The 18017-nt window shown below is 42.8% G+C and overlaps 2 protein-coding genes across 8 annotated transcripts in view; both read right to left on the bottom strand.

Annotated features, from left to right (window-relative positions):
* The window catches only part of CCDC14 (coiled-coil domain containing 14), a 56552-nt gene extending 53154 nt beyond the window's left edge, over positions 1 to 3398 (bottom strand). For 3 of the 7 annotated variants that reach the window (XR_014263362.1, XR_014263363.1, XM_082460951.1), the window contains exon 1: positions 3094 to 3385. Coding sequence is in view for 5 of the 7 variants with exons in the window: in XM_082460951.1 (XP_082317077.1) it covers positions 3094 to 3267 (174 nt within the window). In the remaining 2 variants the exon portion in view is untranslated. Of the gene's footprint in view, positions 1 to 3093 lie in introns of all 7 variants that reach the window. The other 4 variants (XM_082460955.1, XM_082460956.1, XM_082460954.1 and 1 more) reach the window with 3 other exon arrangements.
* A 1715-nt stretch (positions 3399 to 5113) lies between these two features.
* Positions 5114 to 18017, bottom strand: part of ROPN1 (rhophilin associated tail protein 1) — a 34477-nt gene continuing 21573 nt past the window's right edge. Inside the window, exons 5-8 of the mRNA XM_082458701.1 lie at positions 17703 to 17864; positions 13152 to 13327; positions 8427 to 12622; positions 5114 to 8116 (exon numbers count right to left, since the gene is read on the bottom strand). Of these exons, the coding sequence (XP_082314827.1) occupies positions 12556 to 12622; positions 13152 to 13327; positions 17703 to 17864 (405 nt within the window). The 3' untranslated portion in view covers positions 5114 to 8116; positions 8427 to 12555. The remainder of the gene's footprint in view (positions 8117 to 8426; positions 12623 to 13151; positions 13328 to 17702; positions 17865 to 18017) is intronic.

Here is an 18017-nt window from a genome sequence, read left to right as displayed (position 1 = left end):
CATGCCATTGTGTATCCACTAATCCATCAATGGACATTTAGGTTGTTACCACATCTTGGCTATTGTGAATAATGTTACATGAACACAGGAGTGCAAATATCTCTTCAAGATCCTGTTTTTAATTCTTTTGGATAAATATCCAAAGGGGGACTACTGTATCACATGATAGTTCTATTTTTAATTTTTGAGGAAACTTCACATTGTTTTTCATAGCAGCTGCACCCTTTTACGTTCCCATCAACAAGTGTACAAAGATTCAAATTTCTCCACATCCTCACCAACACTTGTTATTTTCTGGATTGTTTTTTGCTGTTGTTGTTTTGTGCTTTTTTAAATAATAGTTATCCTAACAGGTGTGAGGTGATATCTCATTGTGGTTTTGATTTGCATTTCCTTGATTAGTGATGTTGACCATCTTTTCATATACCTGTTGGCCATTTGTACATCTTCTTTGGAGAAATGCCTATTCAAGTCCTTTGCCCATTTTTCAATCAGGTTATTTGGTTTTTTGCTGTTGAGTTGTAGGAGTTCCTTATATATTTTGTTTACGAACCCCTTATCAGACATATGGTTTACAAATTCTTCTCCCATTCCATAAGTTGCCTTTTCACTGTTGTTTCCATTTTATTTTTATATATCTAAGTCTCAGCCCTAGAGTTGATCATTTCTCCCAAAAGTCATGGTTCCTTTTAGTGGACAACAGTATTTAAAAACCAAGATCTAGGCAATAGCTGTGTTATTTGCTACTGGGGCTTCATATGGATTATTTATTTAGTCATCATGACTAGATAGTTGCAATTTTGAGTCTTGTGTTTTTACTTTTAAGTCTTTTTCCATATTAACATAGTCTTCAAATTTTTTAATGGTTGTATAGTATTTCCTTGAGTGGAAGTAATATAATGTGCCCTTGGTTTGCTTCATATTTTTCAGTCAAAAAACAAACCTGAAATAAATATTTTCATATACTGAAAATAGCCTTTCACATTCAAGATTAAAAGCTTAATTATTTGATAACAGGTTATTAGTTGTTTAAAGGACCTAGATACAAACTGCAAAAGCACTTTCCAAAACAAGTGCCCCAAATGGCAATGCATGACAGAATCAGTTTGCTTTATCTCACATTTACTCCCGCTAAGTATTATCATTAAACTTTCTCCTTTGCTATTTGAGAAAATTGTAAATATTTCTTAGGAGTCGTATCTCCTACCAACCAAGTGCAAGATAAAATTATATTTGTGGAATAATTTAGTGTACTAAAGCCTTACATTTCCACTTAATCCACACCCTGTGAGTTGTTATTACTTCTGTGAGATGGGAACCTAAATTTCAGAAAGGTGGCTTGTTCAAAGTCATATATCTAACTAAGAGATGTTTAAAAGAGTAATGTTTAAAAGAATGGACTCTGCCACTAGCTATGTGGGTCTCAATCCTGTCTCCACTTCTAACCAGTTGTGTAACTGTAGGGAAGTTATCTGAAGTCTCCATCCCTCAATTTCCTTATCAATAAAATGAGGAGTATTATCTACTTCCTAAGACTATTGTGAAGATTAAATGAGAAATTATATGTAATATCTGTAGTAGTGCTACCCAAATGTTAGCTGCTATTATTATTGAGATGGTAATAAACTGTTTTTAAGGGGGCTAAATTGTGTTGCACAATTTATGCCAAGTGTGAAACAGATGTTTTACCAGGTTCTCTCATTTAATCTCCCCAATTCTTTGAGGCAGAATTTTACACCTATGTTATAGATAAGGAAAAGGAGGCTCCGAGAAATAAAAAGTACTTTGCTTACTATCACTACGACAGTAGTGGCAGAATTGGAATTTGAATCTGAAGGTGACTGTGACTACAAAAACCATGTTTTTCCCCCTTGCTGACTGCACGTATTCTGCATTCATTCAGTATAAAAGAAAGATCTATAAGGGTGGGGCTGCTCTGGAAGTACTCATGAAGAAAATCTGGAGCCAGGTTTTGAAAAAAATGTAAAGTTCACGTTAATGGGGAAGACAGCATTAACAGTGAGTTGATAAATGAAGGAAGACCAAACAAAGGGGTGCGTGTGTGGATATACTTGAGGAGTAAGATCACTCTAAGTAGAGGGTCTGAGTGAGGACTGACTGATTCCTATTGGTTGACTGATTACCTGAAAATACAGAGATAAACTGTTTAGCAGCGGAGGAAGACGAGCAATGTCTCTAGGCTGAAAAATGGCTTGATAAGGCTTAGCAAGGGCACGAAAGGGGCGCTGAGGGGCACCCAAACGATGGAAATGTGAGTGTTAGACAAGACTTCTGTAAGCGGTCCTTGAGCTGAGGGACAAGAGACGGAAAGTGGAGATTTCAGGCAGACAAGGGCATTCTAGGCAGAACAAAGAGCAAAGGCACAGAGGCCTGAGAGAACACGGGCGCCCAGGGCACTGGAGAACACACAGGTGAAGAGCTCTGGGTATTACTGGAATGGGGGTGGAGGCTGGTAAGGAATGCACGGGCCCGATCGAAAAATGGCTGTGTGGACGGGCCAAAGAACTGAGATTTTATCTTGGAAAAAAAGCAGAAAGAAGTGTTCCAGATCTGGATTCTAAGCAGAAAAGAGAATCGATGATGGGCGTGCATTTGAGGAGGGGTAAGGCTAAACGCAGGGACACTAACTGGGAGAGTTGTGTCGTTTTTTTTAACTGGGAGTAAAATACCAGCAACTGTGACGGAAGATCCAGCTAGTAGCGGCACTTGTTGGAAAAGCCGAGAACCTGTAGTTGATGCAACAACGTCCTGAGGCTCCGAGAGGTCAAATCACCCACCCGGCGGCGGAGGCTGCACACGAACCCGGGACCCACACCAAAGCCAGCGCTCAGGTGGACCCCAACGATTACAACAAAATATACATCTAAGGGCAGAGCGGCTGTGTTAGGGTGTTACGATTAGGTCCCCACCCCACCCCCGCCTCGTCTCCTCTCCCAGCACTTATTTTTAGTGCGGCAGCACTGTCTCGGTTTTTACTTTTTGTCCCAGGGAGCTCTGCACGTCTCCCAGCCCGAGGACTCCCTCCGTCCCTCTCCACCCTCACAGTGGACTCATCAGGTCCGCAGACCTCACCTGGCCCGGTCGAGATCCGGACCTGACCATCTCTCGCAGCTTCAGAAAAGCCCAAATGGAGTGAAGCAGAGCCGCACTGTAAAAGGAATTAACCGCCGCAGACTCCCCGTCCCCCTTGGCCCGCCCCCCGAGCTTCCGCTTCCGGGAAAGAGCCCGCCGAACGCCGCGCCTCATTGTCTCCGGCGCGCAGCCAAAGTTTCTCTCCTACCCGCAGCCCGGCGCCCTGCGCTTGCGCAGTAGGTGCCTCCCGGCCCCTGCTCGTCACACTCCAGCGGAGGGTGAGAGACGCCCACAGAACGCCGGCGAGCTCGGCGTGGCCAGGTGCGGCGCGAGGAGGGGCGGGGAGGGGCCGGGAGGGGCCGGGCGGGGCCGGGGCAAGGCCGCGCCGGGAAGGGCCGGGCGAGGAGCTGGAGCGCTGGGCGGAGCAGGATTTCGGATCACCTGGGAGACCTGAGTTCTCCGTCCTGCGTCCCTGCAGCGAGGGTTTCCATGGAGGAGCGCTGCCCTGCATCAGCTGGGAGAAGTGGCGAAGGGGACCCGCCGGGACCAGAGGAAGGGACTGCGGTAGAGGGCGAACAGGTTTCTGAAGGAATTCCTCTGGCTCTGGGTTTTGACTGTATTTTTAGTTGATGTTTAGTATACCTTTTTGAATGTATTTGTTCTTGATAATCAATAAAAATCAATCCTCGGTCTCGTTATCTCTGCGTAATTCTGATGGCAGTTTCAAATTTTTCATTTTGTGGCCTTCGATCTCAGAACGGCGCTCATTAGTTGCGATTTTGGTTTTACTTCCAAGCATAGTTGTTTACTCTTCAGTGGAGGTAATCACTATTAATAAAGAATAACAATATTCTTACCACTGACATGCTGCACGAATTTTAATGTGAATGTCTTTTTGTTTTTTTAAGGCATTTAGTTTTGGGTTAATGTTTTAAATCAAGTTGGGGAGAAATTAAAAACCCAATTGATTTTATTTCTTTTAAAGGAAAAAAATCTACGTTTTGAAAGTCTTAATTAGAATTAAAATAACTCAGAAACTGAAATCTGTCCACCAATATATTGCACACTCATACTGAGTGATTTGGGGAAACTAGGTATTTAATAAATTAAGCTTTGAATTAGATTAAATTGTGAAAACCTCTCCCTTCTTCATCCCTCTCCTATAAGTGTTTAACATATTCACCTGAGATTTCAGATGTTTTTCTTAGTTGACTTGACTTGTCAAAACTTATTCTGATTTTTCTTAATTACTACATGCTTATTTTAAGAAAGCATGTATTAATTAATACATGCTTATAGATAAGAAATAAAAATCACTCATGATCCCACAACCCAGGGAACACCACTCTTAACATTGTTGCATTCCTTTCTAGACTTTTTCCAACTGTGTACAGACAGTCCACACTTATGATGGTCCGACTAAGGATTTTTTTACTTTATGATGATATGAAAGCAATATGCATTCAGTAGAAACTGTACTTTGAATTTTGGATTTTGATCTTTTCCCAGGCTAGCGATGTGAGGTAAAATACCCTCTCATGATCCTGGGCAGTGCAGGAGCCTCAGCTCCCGGTCAGCCACGCAGTGAGGAGGGCAAACGATGGATACTCTACAGTGTACTGTGTCTGAGCATGTTTAATGTAGGCTAGGCTGAGCTATGACGTTCAGTAGGTTAGGTGTATTAAATGCATCTTTGATTTTTGATATTTTCTTTTTTTAAATAGATCTTTACTGGAGTATAATTGCTTCACAATACTGTGTTAGTTTCTGTTGTACAACAAAGTGAATCAGCCATATGCATACATATATCCCCATATCCCCTCCCTCTTGAGCCTCCCTCCCACCCTCCCTATCCCTCCCCTCTAGGTCCTCGCAAAGCACCGAGCTGATCTCCCTGTGCTATGCTGCTGCTTCCCACTAGCTGTAACTATTTTACATTTGGTAGTGTATATATGTCCATGCCACTCTCACTTCGCCCCAGCTTCCCCCCCGGCGCGCCCCCCTCACCCTCACCGTGTCCTCAAGTCCATTCTCTATGTCTACGTCTTTATTGCTGCCCTGCCACTAGGTTCATCAGTGCCATTTTATTTTTATTAGATTCCATATATATGCGTTAGCATACAGTATTTGCTTTTCTCTTTCTGATTTACTTCACAACAGTGCACAAGGGTTCCAATTTCTCCACATCCTCACCAACACTTATTTTCTGTTTTTTATTTTTTTGTTTTTTAAATTTATTTATTTTATTTATTTATTTTTGGCTGCATTGGGTCTTTGTTGCTGTGCACGGGCTTTCTCTAGTTGCGGCAAGCGGGGGCTACTCTTCGTTGCGGTGCGCGGGCTTCTCATTGCAGTGGCTTCTCTTGTTGTGGAGCACGGGCTCTAGGCACGTGGGCTTCAGTAGTTGTGGCACACAGGCTCAGTAGTTGTGGCACGTGGGCTCTAGAGCGCAGGCTCAGTAGTTGTGGCGCACGGGCTTAGTTGTGCCGCGGCATGTGGGATCTTCCTGGACCAGGGCTCGAACCTGTGTCCCCTGCATTGGTAGGTGGATTCTTAACCACTGCACCACCAGGGAAGCCCTATTTTTTTGTTTCTTTAATAGTAGCCATCCTAACTGGTGTGAGGTGGTATCTCGTTGTAATTTTGATTTGCATTTCCCTAATGATTAGTGATGTCGAGCATCTTTTCATGTCCTTATTGGCCATTTCCATATCTTCTTTGGAGAAATGTCTATTCAAATCCTTTGCCCTTTTAAAAATTGGGTTGTTTGTATTTTTGTTGTTGATTTTTAGGACTTCTCTACATATCTGGGTATTAATCTGTTGCCATATATATGATTTGCAAATATTTTCTCCCATTCTGTGAGTTGCCTTTTTACTCTGTTGATATTGTCTTTTGAAAAATGAAGTTTTTTTATTTTCATGAAGTTTCCAATTTGTCCCTTTTTTTCTTTTGTTACCTATGTCTTTGGTGTCACATCGAAGAAATTATTGGCATATCTAATGTCATGAAGATTTGCCCTATGTTTTCTTCTAAGATTTCTATACTTCTAAGTCTTACATTTAGATCTTTGATCCATTTTTAGTTAATTCTCATATATGATGTTAGGTAAGGGTCCAACTTCATTCTTTTGCATGTGGATATCCAGTTTTCCCAGCATCATTTGTTGAAAAGACTGTCCTTTCCCCATTGAATGGTCCTGGCACCCTTCAAAAATTATTTGGCCATGTATGTAAGGGTTTATTTCTGGGCTCTCTATCTATTCCATTGGTTTATTTATCTGCCTTTATGCCAGTACCAAACTGTTTTTATTATGGTAGCCTTGTGGTAAGTTTGAAATCAGGAAATGTAACTCCTCCAACTTTGCTCTTCTCTTTCAAGATTGTTTTGGTTATTCAGGGTACCTTGAGATTCCATATGAATTTCAGGATGAGTTTTTCCATCTCTGGCACTGGGGTTGTGATAGGGATTGGAATTGTGAATTACTTTGAGTAATAGTGACATCTTAAAATATTTTTCAATCCATGAACATGGGATGTGCTGCATTTATTTATGTCAATTTCTTTCATCATTGTTTTGAAGTTTTCATTGTACAAGTCTTTCACTTCCTTGGTTAAGTTAATTCCTAAGTATTTTATTCTTTTTAAGGCTATTATACATGGAATTATAATATGTATAATATTATACATAGTGGAAATTTCCTTATTGTACATACATGGAAATTTCTTAATTTTCTTTTCAGATTGTTCATTGTTAGTTGTACAGGAATGTTACTAATTTTTGTGTGTTGACTTTGTATCCTGCTACTTTGTTGAATTCATTTATTAGTTCTAAGAGTTTTTGTGTGTGTGTTGACTCTTTAAGATTTTCCCTGGGCATGCATGGTCACGTTCTAATTTTCCTTGTATAGCAACAATAGTTGCTTTTGAATATCCCAGTCTTTAATGTCTGACTCTCAAAAGAGGAAAAAGAGAAAAATGAAAGGAGGAAGAAAGGGTGCCAGCCCTTTAAATCCCATAAGTCACTTCAACCAGAGGGGGAGGGGCTTACAACAATGGAGGGATGTGCAACAACAGTGGCCACCTACCTCTTTGTCTGCATCTCTGTGATCAGAAACATCAATCAGTGATCGGAGCACAGATATGCAGTATTTGGAGGACTGGGAGATTTTTGCCTACCCTGGCTCCCACAAACTGTGTGCAAGGATGGCATCACTCAGAATTGCGTTTCAGCCTTAGGTCTTGTTTAGTCAATAGGAGTCACCTGGCAGAAGATAGGAGGGAAAGAGGAGAGAGATTGGAGAATTCCTCCCCTCTTAGCACCATTCTGGCTGATGCCTTGGCTCTCTGAGACTGCAACTCAGAGAAGCCACTGGGCTCCAGTTCTCTCCAGGCTCCAATAAAACATTTGCTCCCCTTGTCCCTTCAGGATGATAATGTTTTGCTACTCTCTGGGTGTCTGAACACTCCTTGTTGGTTTCCTCATCCACAACTCTGTCATTAGAAGTCTAGCTGAGAGTGTTTTCTGTTTCCTACCATGATCAGACTCATAAAAAGCCGCCATATTGTCCAGAGGAAATACGTTAGTTGCTAGAATAGAGGGTGGTGTGTAGGAAGATGTGAGAGAACAGATGTGAGAGAAGCATAGGAGGTAAAATGAACAGGACTTAGTGATAAATTTGGGAAGTAAGGCAAAGGGGAGGTGTTTACATTGGCCTTGGTTTCTAGGTTTTGCATCTGGATGGGTAGTGGGAGAGATGATACTTAGGAGGGAAGTTTATGAACTCATTTCCCCCCAACATTTTATTATGAAAAAAATTACAAACTAGGAACTCTCATTTTGGGGCATGTAGATTAGAAGTGCCTTGGAGTCATACAAGTAATAATATCAAGTAGGCTACTGGTTATTTGAGTCTGGAGCTTGGTGGAGAGATCTGGGCTACAGAAACACATTTCTCAGTCGTCTGTGGTAACTGAAGCCATAGGCTTCTGAGTTTGCTCTCTGGTTACTTTCTCAAGAAAGCCTTGGGCTTCCCTGGTGGCGCAGTGGTTGAGAATCTGCCTGCCAATGCAGGGGACACGGGTTCGAGCCCTGGTCTGGGAAGATCCCACATGCCACGGAGCAACTAAGCCCATGAGCCACAACTACTGAGCCTGCGTGTCTGGAGCCTGTGCTCCGCAACAAGAGAGGCCGCGACAGTGAGAGGCCCGCGCACCGCAATGAAGAGTGGCCCCTGCTCGCCACAGCTGGAGAAAGCCCTTGCACAGAAACGAAGACCCAACACAGCCAAAAATAAATAAATAAATTTATTAAAAAAAAAAAAAAAAGAAAGCCTTTCCTTCCACCCCACTCCTGCAACCTAGTTCGTGTGCCCCTATACTATGCTGTTACAGCATCACTTTTCACTTATGTGATTAGTTATTTAATGTCTGTCTTCCCAAGTAGAATTTAATATCTATGAAAGCAGGAAAGTTATTCAGTGTAGCATCCCTAATACCTAGCATAATGCCTTGCACAGAGTTGGAATTTTTAAATTGTTGAGTAAATAAATGAACCAACCAGCGCTTGGACTGCTTTGTTGCACTGGGGCTGCCAGCCACTTGAATGCTCCAAGACTCAGTATTATTCAGGACTCAGCCCTTTGAGCCTGATAGCGAAGCTTTGTATCATGGTTAACAACTCAGCTTGGTCTAGGCAGTATTTTGTAATTTAGTACGTTGGACCCGTGGCTTTATCCAGTCGGCTCGCCTCTAAAGTGTGAAAGCCTTTGTTCATGTTTAACCATGTTGCAGTTTATAGGAAAACACCAAAGTTGCAAAGTATATAAAAATCTAAACTAAAAACACAGTTAGGATCTGTAGCTAGGAGACAAGATTCACAAAAGCTGTGGGCTGAATAATAAATTAAATGTTAGGAACACGAGCTCAGTTCTGCTTGGAAAGATCTGAGACTGCCCTACTGCTTTTCCTCAAGCCATATGGTCACATCTGGAATTATTTCTAACACAAGGGTTCTTAATCTTTTGAAATCCTATACAATTTTGAGAATTTGCTAAAAGCTTTATAGTTTTTCCTCAGGAAAATGCTGATGTGCACATTTATGAAACATATTGATGTATACAATTTTATCAGAGGCATTCAGGAGCCTCTCCAAGAATTTCAGGTTAAGAATCCTATTCTTACATAATTCAAAACCAGCTTTCCACACTTGAGTGTCCAGCGCCTTCAGCTGCAGGGCCCTCATGATCTTGGAAGCTGTTGGTTAACAAGGGAGAAGGAGGTGCCAGATTGAATAGCATCAAGGAGAGAGAGGGCATGGAGCGCAGAGAAAATGGAATTGAGCCATAATCTTTGCACTTCCAACAGAAGCTTTAAAAGTATCTGCAGTCTTCACTTTAATCAAAATAGCTTAATTTAGGAAAGAAAGAGCCCACTTCTTTTTCTTAAAAAAAAATCTTGGTTTTATTGCTTCCTGAGTGTTGTTCTTTTTAAAGGAGAAATGCAAACCATATGTTACAGGGGTCTCAGTTTGACAACTTAACTGAGGTCATGCTAGGATTCAGATATTTCTGGTCATGATAGGAAGGCCAGTGGGATGGGTCTGACGCAGCAAGGATCAAGAGAGCCCCTTCGGAATGATCTCATCTAGGGAAGTTACACAAAGTAGCTGGTTTGGGACAATGTGTCAGGTTTGAAGGTCAAGTGTGATTTTACTACAGCACAGTGTCAGTCACTTATTGCCCTGCAGCCCCTATGGACTTGTCCCTTACCGAAGGAGAGAAACAGTAGTGATTAAAATGCTAAAAATTATTTAAATCTCTGTAAGGCATTGTGCAGAGGTTGCTGGCACCCATCCATATGCTTTCAAAGGTTGCTTATTGTGTACAAATGTGACTTCCTACCTAAGAGCTTTTTTTCTGGAGCAAAAGGAGCAAGCTCAGGTCATGAGCTGGGCAAGCTGTTAATGCCGGAAAGTTAATGGCCCTGGAAGAAGCCCTCAGTCGATGACAGATGGGAACAGGGTGAGGAAGCAGCCCTTAGCCAGTGATGGAGAACTTCCTCACCCCTCAGGTTGGGGTAACTCTGAGGTGTGTTCTGCACTGTCTCCCAGAGTCCTCCAGCAGGATTGGGCTCCAGGGATAACTGGCTTGATAACACACCTCTATTTGCTTTCTTCCATTCACCATCTTACTTTCCCTGCTCCCTTTCCACTGTTCCTGGGATTGCCTCCCAAATAAACTGCATGCACTTAAATCCTTGTCTCAGAGGCTGTTTCTGGGGGGAAACTCCATACTAACATAGGCAGTGTGCATACAGGGCAACACAAGTTTGGAATCAGACAGACCTGGATTCAAATTCCTTCTTACCAGTGACAATGAATAGCTTAACTTCTCTAAGACTGTTTTTTCATCTATAAAATGGGGATAATTGTACTGACTTCGTAAGGTCAGGTCATAAAGAAAAATTTGAGAATGTATGTAAAGTGTTGTCCACGGTGACTTGCACATAGTAAGTGCTTAATAAATGTTGGCTATTATCATTACCACAGTATTCTTAGTATTGTTAACACAGCATAGCGCAGGTAGAGGGAAAAGTTTTACACCCTTGGGGTGACTGCTGAAGCAGGTTGATTTGGGAGACGTGCTGGGACCTGATGAGCATCTGTGGCTTAGCAATATCAGTGGCTTAGAGGAAGCATTGCCACAGTGAGCCAGAGCAGGAGAGGAGGAAAACGGTGGACACCAAGTGGTGGCTTTGAAGACAAGCAATGGGCAGTGCCCCACTGGTATTGCCAGTCGCGCTTAGTCTCAACCAATGGCTATAGTATCATCGATGATTTCATATCTGTGTTCAGGATTCACTCTGATGGCTGGGGTTTCATTAGCTTCACTCTTCAGGGATTATGCTCAGGGCTACTGAGGTTTAGTTTCTAATTTCAAGCTGTTTTTCTCAAAGGTGCAAAGGATCTTTTAACTTTTATTATTTTATGAACTTGTTGTCTTAGAGTCTTTCACATTGGGGCAGTTCCCTCTGCTCCCATTCACTCCTCACTCCCAGGCCAGATCATATTTAAATTCTTTGACCACAGTGAAAGAGAAACAGAGAGACTGAGGCAGGTTAAAGGATTTCACTCATTCTCTAAACCTGGTTAATTAGAGCGCAGGGTTTCACCTGCAGTGCTTCAGCCTTTCAAACAGCCAAAGGTCCCAGAGTGGATGCAACTGATGGGCCACCTTGGCTGACAGCAAACAGCAGGGAGGAGTAGTTGTTCCCCGCCGCCTGCAGGTACAGCAGATGACTGTGGGGGTAGACTTCTTTTCAGCCCTTCTTATGGTTTCACTCTAGGTCAAAATCAAGGGCCTGTGGTGACATCCCATCACAATCTTCTTTTACTTAGTTAGACACTAATAGACAAAAATGTCCCCAATTCAGTAGAGAGATTCATATATATGAAAAAAGCAACCTAAACGTGATTTTTATACAAAAAACAACTCTGAAGAGGGGATAGTACTACAGATAGGAGGGACTGGGCAGCCTGGGCACACCTCGCCTTAAGAACAATAACCACACAGCCTGTGGTTCTCATTGCTTCCTGGGAGAAAGAAAAATCTTCTGGTGACCTTGTCAGCAGGTCTTAAGCTCATGCAGGGGATTTTCCTGAGAGGGTCTCATTACATCTGGATATGGTGTCAGACACCTTAATATGGACACTTCAATAATCATCTCTGAAATGCTTTTTTAGTATATCTCAGGGCCACTTACATTAAAGTGATTTAAGTTTGTGTCTTATCTTCACGTTAGACTGTGAGCTCCTAGAAGGCAGAATTCACATATGATTTATTTGTATAGGCCCAGAAGCCAGCATAGTTCCTGGCTAGGGTTGCTAGGTGTAGCAAAAGAATAAAACAGAAATTCCTAAAAAATTATTGTTTATCCAAAATTCAAATTTAACTGGGTGTCTGTATTTTATCTGGCAATCCTATCCCTGGCATACAGCTAACCTCAGTAAATATTGGTGAGTGAGTGAATGAATGAATGAATGACCATCAAAGCAACAAATGAAGAAATAAATGGGTAAAAACATGGATTGACCATGTAAAAGCTACTCATGTAAATCATGCCTAACAATTATAAAACATCAAAACTGTGTCTGGATAACATTCTACCTTTGAAAATCTGACAGCCTGGCTTTCACTTGCGATGCATTTCCTATCAGTGCTTCATCAGCCACTTTACTCAGTGTCCCTGTGGAAAGAATACTAATCTTCTGTTAATGGACGTGTTTTGTTCCAACAGTTTTACATCATAATTCCACACATTTCTGATTTCATATGTTTGCTTAATTGTTTATTAGTGTGTACCAGTTTCACAGGAAAATTGACATTGGATGGCATATGGGGTTCAGTCATTCTGAAGCACAGTCATCTCTGTATCTTCCTTTAAAATTGCCAAAACTGTGCTTTTACTCCAGCCGAACCCTGGGGTTTTGGGTAAAGTCACTCACCTTGATTAAACCATCAGGACCAATACTGTTTGGGAAAAAATATATATTTGGGGGTTAGCTCATTTAACAATTAATCTTAAGAAAGACAATATATAAACAACTCTCTCACTCCAAATTAATTCTGCTGTGGCTCCTGCCCTCATCACCCGCTTTTTCTCCGACCTCTTGACTGCCTGTTCCTCCTCCTCCCCTCCTACCCCACTGGTCAAACCTGAAAGGGAGCCAGAGTCACCTACTGTGCTTGCTGAGACACAGCCACTGGGCCCCGCCCCCAGAGTTTCCGATTGGATGGACTCAGGGCGCAGCCTGAGAAATCCCATTTCTAACACGTTCCCAGGTACTGCTGCTGCTGGTCTGGGTAGCACTCTAAGAATCACTGTTCTATACCATTCCTTCTCTTCTGTTTCTCCTTCTCTTTCTGATCCCTATTTATCGTTCTTCACAATATTCCTCTGTTCCCAGAGCAGTATAATACAGTAACCTCACTATATCTTGGCCAGCTAGATTTGTTTCCCGCATACTCTTTCCCCTCCAATTGGTAAATGTTTACTTACACTTCCTGTTCAATGTAGTTGAGCATTCGACTGACGTGTGATGCAGAGATCTCCCCATCCACTTCAGCGATATACGTGTAGAGAAACTGGAAGGTGCTGAAAGGGATCCGGGGAGGGCCACCATCGTGGTCAGATGAGAGCACTTCACACACTATCTTGAGAGTTCTGGCAATGGTCTGTAAAGCCATAAGGTTAAATGAGGAGAAGCTCACTATTCCAAACTAAATTCCTAAGATCAGTTTAGATAACGACAAAGAAAACAAAAACCTTGCTCTCATAAAATAAAGTGGGGATGACGTAATATTCTGGAAAGCTTGAATTTTTTACACCCAAATGTCATTTAACTCAATCCCAAAATATTGAGTATCTACTGGGTGCCTTTCTTTTTCCTTTCCTTTCGTGGTTGGAGGGATACTTTCAAGGAATTAAGTTTATAAGCTGTTGAATGCTTTAAGACATTTATTACTTTAATTAGAATAATCTCACTAAAGGAGGGGAATTTGCTTTTGTAATCTACAAAATTAGAATGATTTCTTCTTACTGCCCTGCAGTCTTCTCTCTAAAGGGCTGAAGTGATTAGTCTAGCTTGTGTACTCCAGTGAGACACTTGGAGCAATGCCACAGGAGGGGAGCAGACCACTTTCATTTCCTCTCTCCTGCCCTTGGGAGTTCTCTCCTGTAGGCCATCGTGAAGCACTGTGTGAGGCAGTGTGCCAGGCACTTCCACAAAGGAGGGTGGGAGGGTGGGCACACAGGAGGCTGGTAAGAGGTTGTCAGAGAGGATGGGAGGCCATGTGCATGACTTGCGGTCAGCATGACAGTGATTTTGGGTAGATTTGTGAGCATGTGTGCACTGAACTTCCCAATTTCCATCTATCGCTCATCCTCTCTGCTTTAAAAAAAACCCTACTGCCCTATTGCCTTTGTTCTGTAGTCCTCTTCCTACAGCCTCATCCAAATTGGGGTGCTGTTATGGGCTGAGTTATGTCCACGCAAAATTCATATGTTGAAGCCCTAACCCCTAGAACCTCAGAATGTGACTGTATTTGGAGATAGGGCCCTTAAAGAGCTAATTAAGTTAAAATGAAGTCATCAGAGTGGGTTCTAATCCAATAGGTCTGGTGTCCTTATAAGAAGAGATTAGGATGCAGAGAAAGAGAATGGGGGAGAGAGAGAGAACGACCAGACACATGCATGCAGAGAGGGACAACCACGTGAAGAAAGAGGGAGACGATAGCCATTTACAAGCCAATGAGACATCTTGATCTCAGACTTCCAGCCTCCAAAACAGTGAGAAAACAAATTGCTGTTGTTTAAGCCACCCAGTCTGTGGTACTTTGTTACGGCAGCCTTAGCACACTAATAAAGGTGCTTTCTACCCTGAACATCTTTTATTGATTATTCAGATAACTCAAATTCTATTGCCCTTATACGATTTTCAAATATTTTCAAATATTTAATAAACAGATGAATGGATAAGAACTCTCTAGACTGGAGCTTTTTGGTAAACTTAAATAAATCGAAAGTAAACAGAGATCTGCATTCTGTTGCACAAGAATTTTTGGTCAGATGGGGATCCACTCCATAGAGATAGCCTGTAAGCATCTTACAAGCCTCATTTTCAAACTCAGAGGTGAAAGGCTCAGAAAGTGAATTATTTGCTAACAAAACATGCCCTTCCTTCCAGTGAACACAATTACACGATCTCTTCTTGTATATGATTGGTAGGTATTCTAGAGGAAGGAGTGGTGAAGGGGAAGAGGAACACAGGTCTGCATACTGTAGCATTTTGAATCACATGCAGATTCGGGAAGTAAATGCACCTGCTTCCTAAAATTCCTGCCATTCGATTCTTCTATAAGGAGGGGACTGGATTTTCTACATGGCCCAGAGATCATGGCTGGCTGGTGAGCTGGCAAAGCAAGGAGGGAATTTCTGGGCTTGCCTCCAAGAATGTAGGGATTAGCAAGAGTGCCACCCTCCTCCAGATGGTGACACCCTGACCACCCTTACATTTAAGTTCCCAGCAATAGTCCAACATGAACCAAGTGGGCAAAATGGGATGGGCCCTGGATCCATAGGGCACCCTTTATTTACAGACTAGACTTTCATGCTGACTTCACCTCTAGGTGTTCTTTGACATAGGGAGGATGGGGAGCAAAGTCAGACACCTGAGTGCCTCTCAGAATTGGCGGGGTCCACTGTTACCCAGAGCCAGGCCTGATGGTGTCTCAGTGGAAGCAGAGAAGGTGGAATTGAACCACAAGATGTTAGAGATCAAAGAACCTCACGGAACATCTAGGCCAACCTCCCCGTTTTAGCAGGGAGGTAGAAAGAATTCACCTCATGGTTTCCTCTGCCCAGTTTGGGTAGCAGCCATATCAAAGTAAACCTTACAGCTGCAGAGGGAGGGTTGGAATCTGATTTTCCGAAGTCACTCTTGGTTACTGTGAGGTTATGTGGACAAGGAGAGGACTCAGACACCTCCAAGGTGGTGAGGGGCTGTGACATAGAGCACCAAAGGCAGGGAGCAGTTGAGGGCACCCCAGAAGAGACTTAAAGAGGCCCTGAGCACCAGGGAGAACGGAGGTGAGCTGGCTGGGGGACCGTCGTGCTGTGAGAGAGACCAAAGACTTCAGCTGCACAGCTAGTGACCACACAGACGAGTATTTCCATGGAGACAAGAGATGCCAGAGAGGACCAAGGGACGTGGGAACCCTCCTCTTGGCTGCTCTGTGATCCCAGCATCACCACTTGCCTTGAACAACTGCCACCTTGAAGAGAGGAGCAGTGAGGAAAAATCTGAGAGACTGAGCAATTTACCTTAAAGCTGTTTTCAGTTATTGCAGCAGATGAAAATTCTTGGGTTGGGTTGCATCTACTTATTTTCTTCCTCCACCCTTCACGGGTAGGGTAGATGGGGAAGAGCAGGATTAACGACAGAGGAAGTATTGGTACATTTCCCCCCTCCTTGGACATCTCTGAATATGGTGTGAGTAAACTTGTGACCCCGTGAGAATTTCATAAAATGTGCCCATTTTTTATTTCTCCTCTGTGATTTTCCCCAATCCTTGGAGCTATTTCCACAGAAGTGTGATAGTGCTGACTGGCAACTTATCTGCCTCTGCTGCTGCGAGTAGTTTATTCGTTGCATAAAGGTGCTAGAAAGTGCAGCGAAGAAGGAAAAAAACCCCACAAATGGCCTCTCCTCTCTAAAGAAATAATTATGCTGAAAGTTCAGCAGCATCCACAGGAAAAGTTGGACTACAGTATTTCTAGTAACTTTTCTCACAAACAAAAGTGTCTAATGTGCATACCCAGGATATTCGAGAAGAAAGAACAAGATTGTATTTAAATACACTGAATGATTCAAACTACCTTTTTCATACCACTTAGTTTGGGCAGAGGCAATAATTTTCTCATTAAGTTTTAAACTTGTATGTATTTCAGAGATTAAAAAAAAATCATTTTTGGGGCTTCCCTGGTGGCCCAGTGGTTAAGAATCTGCCTGCCAATGCAGGGAACACGGGTTCGAGCCCTGGTCTGGGAAGATCCCACATGCCGCAGAGCAGCTGGGCCCGTGAGCCACAATTACTGAGCCTGCGCATCTGGAGCCTGTGCTCCGCAACGAGAGAGGCCGCGGTAGTGAGAGGCCCGCGCACTGCGATGAAGAGTGGCCCCCACTTGCCACAACTAGAGAAAGCCCTCGCACAGAAACGAAGACCCAACACAGCCATAAATAAATAAATAAATAAAATTTTAAAAAAAATCTTCTTGCTTTGCTAAAAAAAAAAAAAATCATTTTTCTGACTCATTTTCATTTAAGTTATTATAATAGTGTTTAACAAGAGTGAGTCCACATATAAGATGATACCTAAAGCTTTTCAGTATGTATATGAACTGGTTTCTTTAAAACAGGAAAACGGCTTTTACCGTTGTAAATCAAGTCAAATTTGGAAAAGGCATGAATTTGTATGAGCATTCTGCATCCATGGGGATGTCAGGACTATGAGTCTGGAAATAGCCTCATCTCTCCTTTCCTGCTCTCTTCTCTCTGATTTTTCTATCCAATTATGCTTATCAAATAGTAGTTTTCGATAAGGCTGCACCTCTTTTTAAAAATCTCTATTGGTATATCCTCTAGGTGTCTGAAACCCAAGTATAAGCCAATCTTCTACAGCTGGCTCTTGGTTATCTTTAGGAATACGAATGGAGGGAGTGGAGTGGTAATGGAAATAAACCTAAGTGCAATGACTGAAATTCATAAATAATCCAAAACCTGCATGTTAGTCAACCTCTCCCCAGAGCCTGATGACAGCTTTCCCCTCTCTCCTCCTAATCCCTGCTTCTGGCTGATGAGCAGAGAAATGACCTTAATTCAGAGAGGAGAAGGAGTAGACAAGAAGGGGTACACTCTCATGAACCCTGGAGAGTTCACTGTGTGTACTTACCAACCCTCCCCCAGCCAGGTCCTGAGAGATTTTCCCTTAAGGAACAAAAACCATTAAAGCTAACTTACAGTGTGAAAAAAAAAAAAAAAAGCTAACTTACAACTCCAAGAGAGCTGCAAGAAAGGGCTAGAAACTTCAGCCACTCAATCTCCTCCGTGAAGCGGCCCACATTCATCACACTATTAAACAGGTTGGGTGGGAGATTCAGCACCTTCCACATCTGGGCCAGCTCATCTGCATGCACGATCAGTCTGCCAGCAACCTGCGGGGCCGGGGACAGACACAAGACAGGGAATGAGGGACAGGACAAGAGAAGGCCCTGAGAAACCTACTCGGGGCAAGGCCCCGGTTCTCCTAGCACACAGCAAGGGGCGGGGGAAGGTGTCGGGGGTCAACAGAGACTCTGTTTGGCAGT

This window comes from Balaenoptera physalus (assembly GCF_965194825.1).
Source record: "Balaenoptera physalus genome assembly, chromosome: 4".
Taxonomy (NCBI): Eukaryota; Metazoa; Chordata; class Mammalia; order Artiodactyla; family Balaenopteridae; genus Balaenoptera; species Balaenoptera physalus.
Note: the sequence above shows the minus strand (reverse complement) of the source record. Positions and strands in the feature narration are given on the sequence as shown.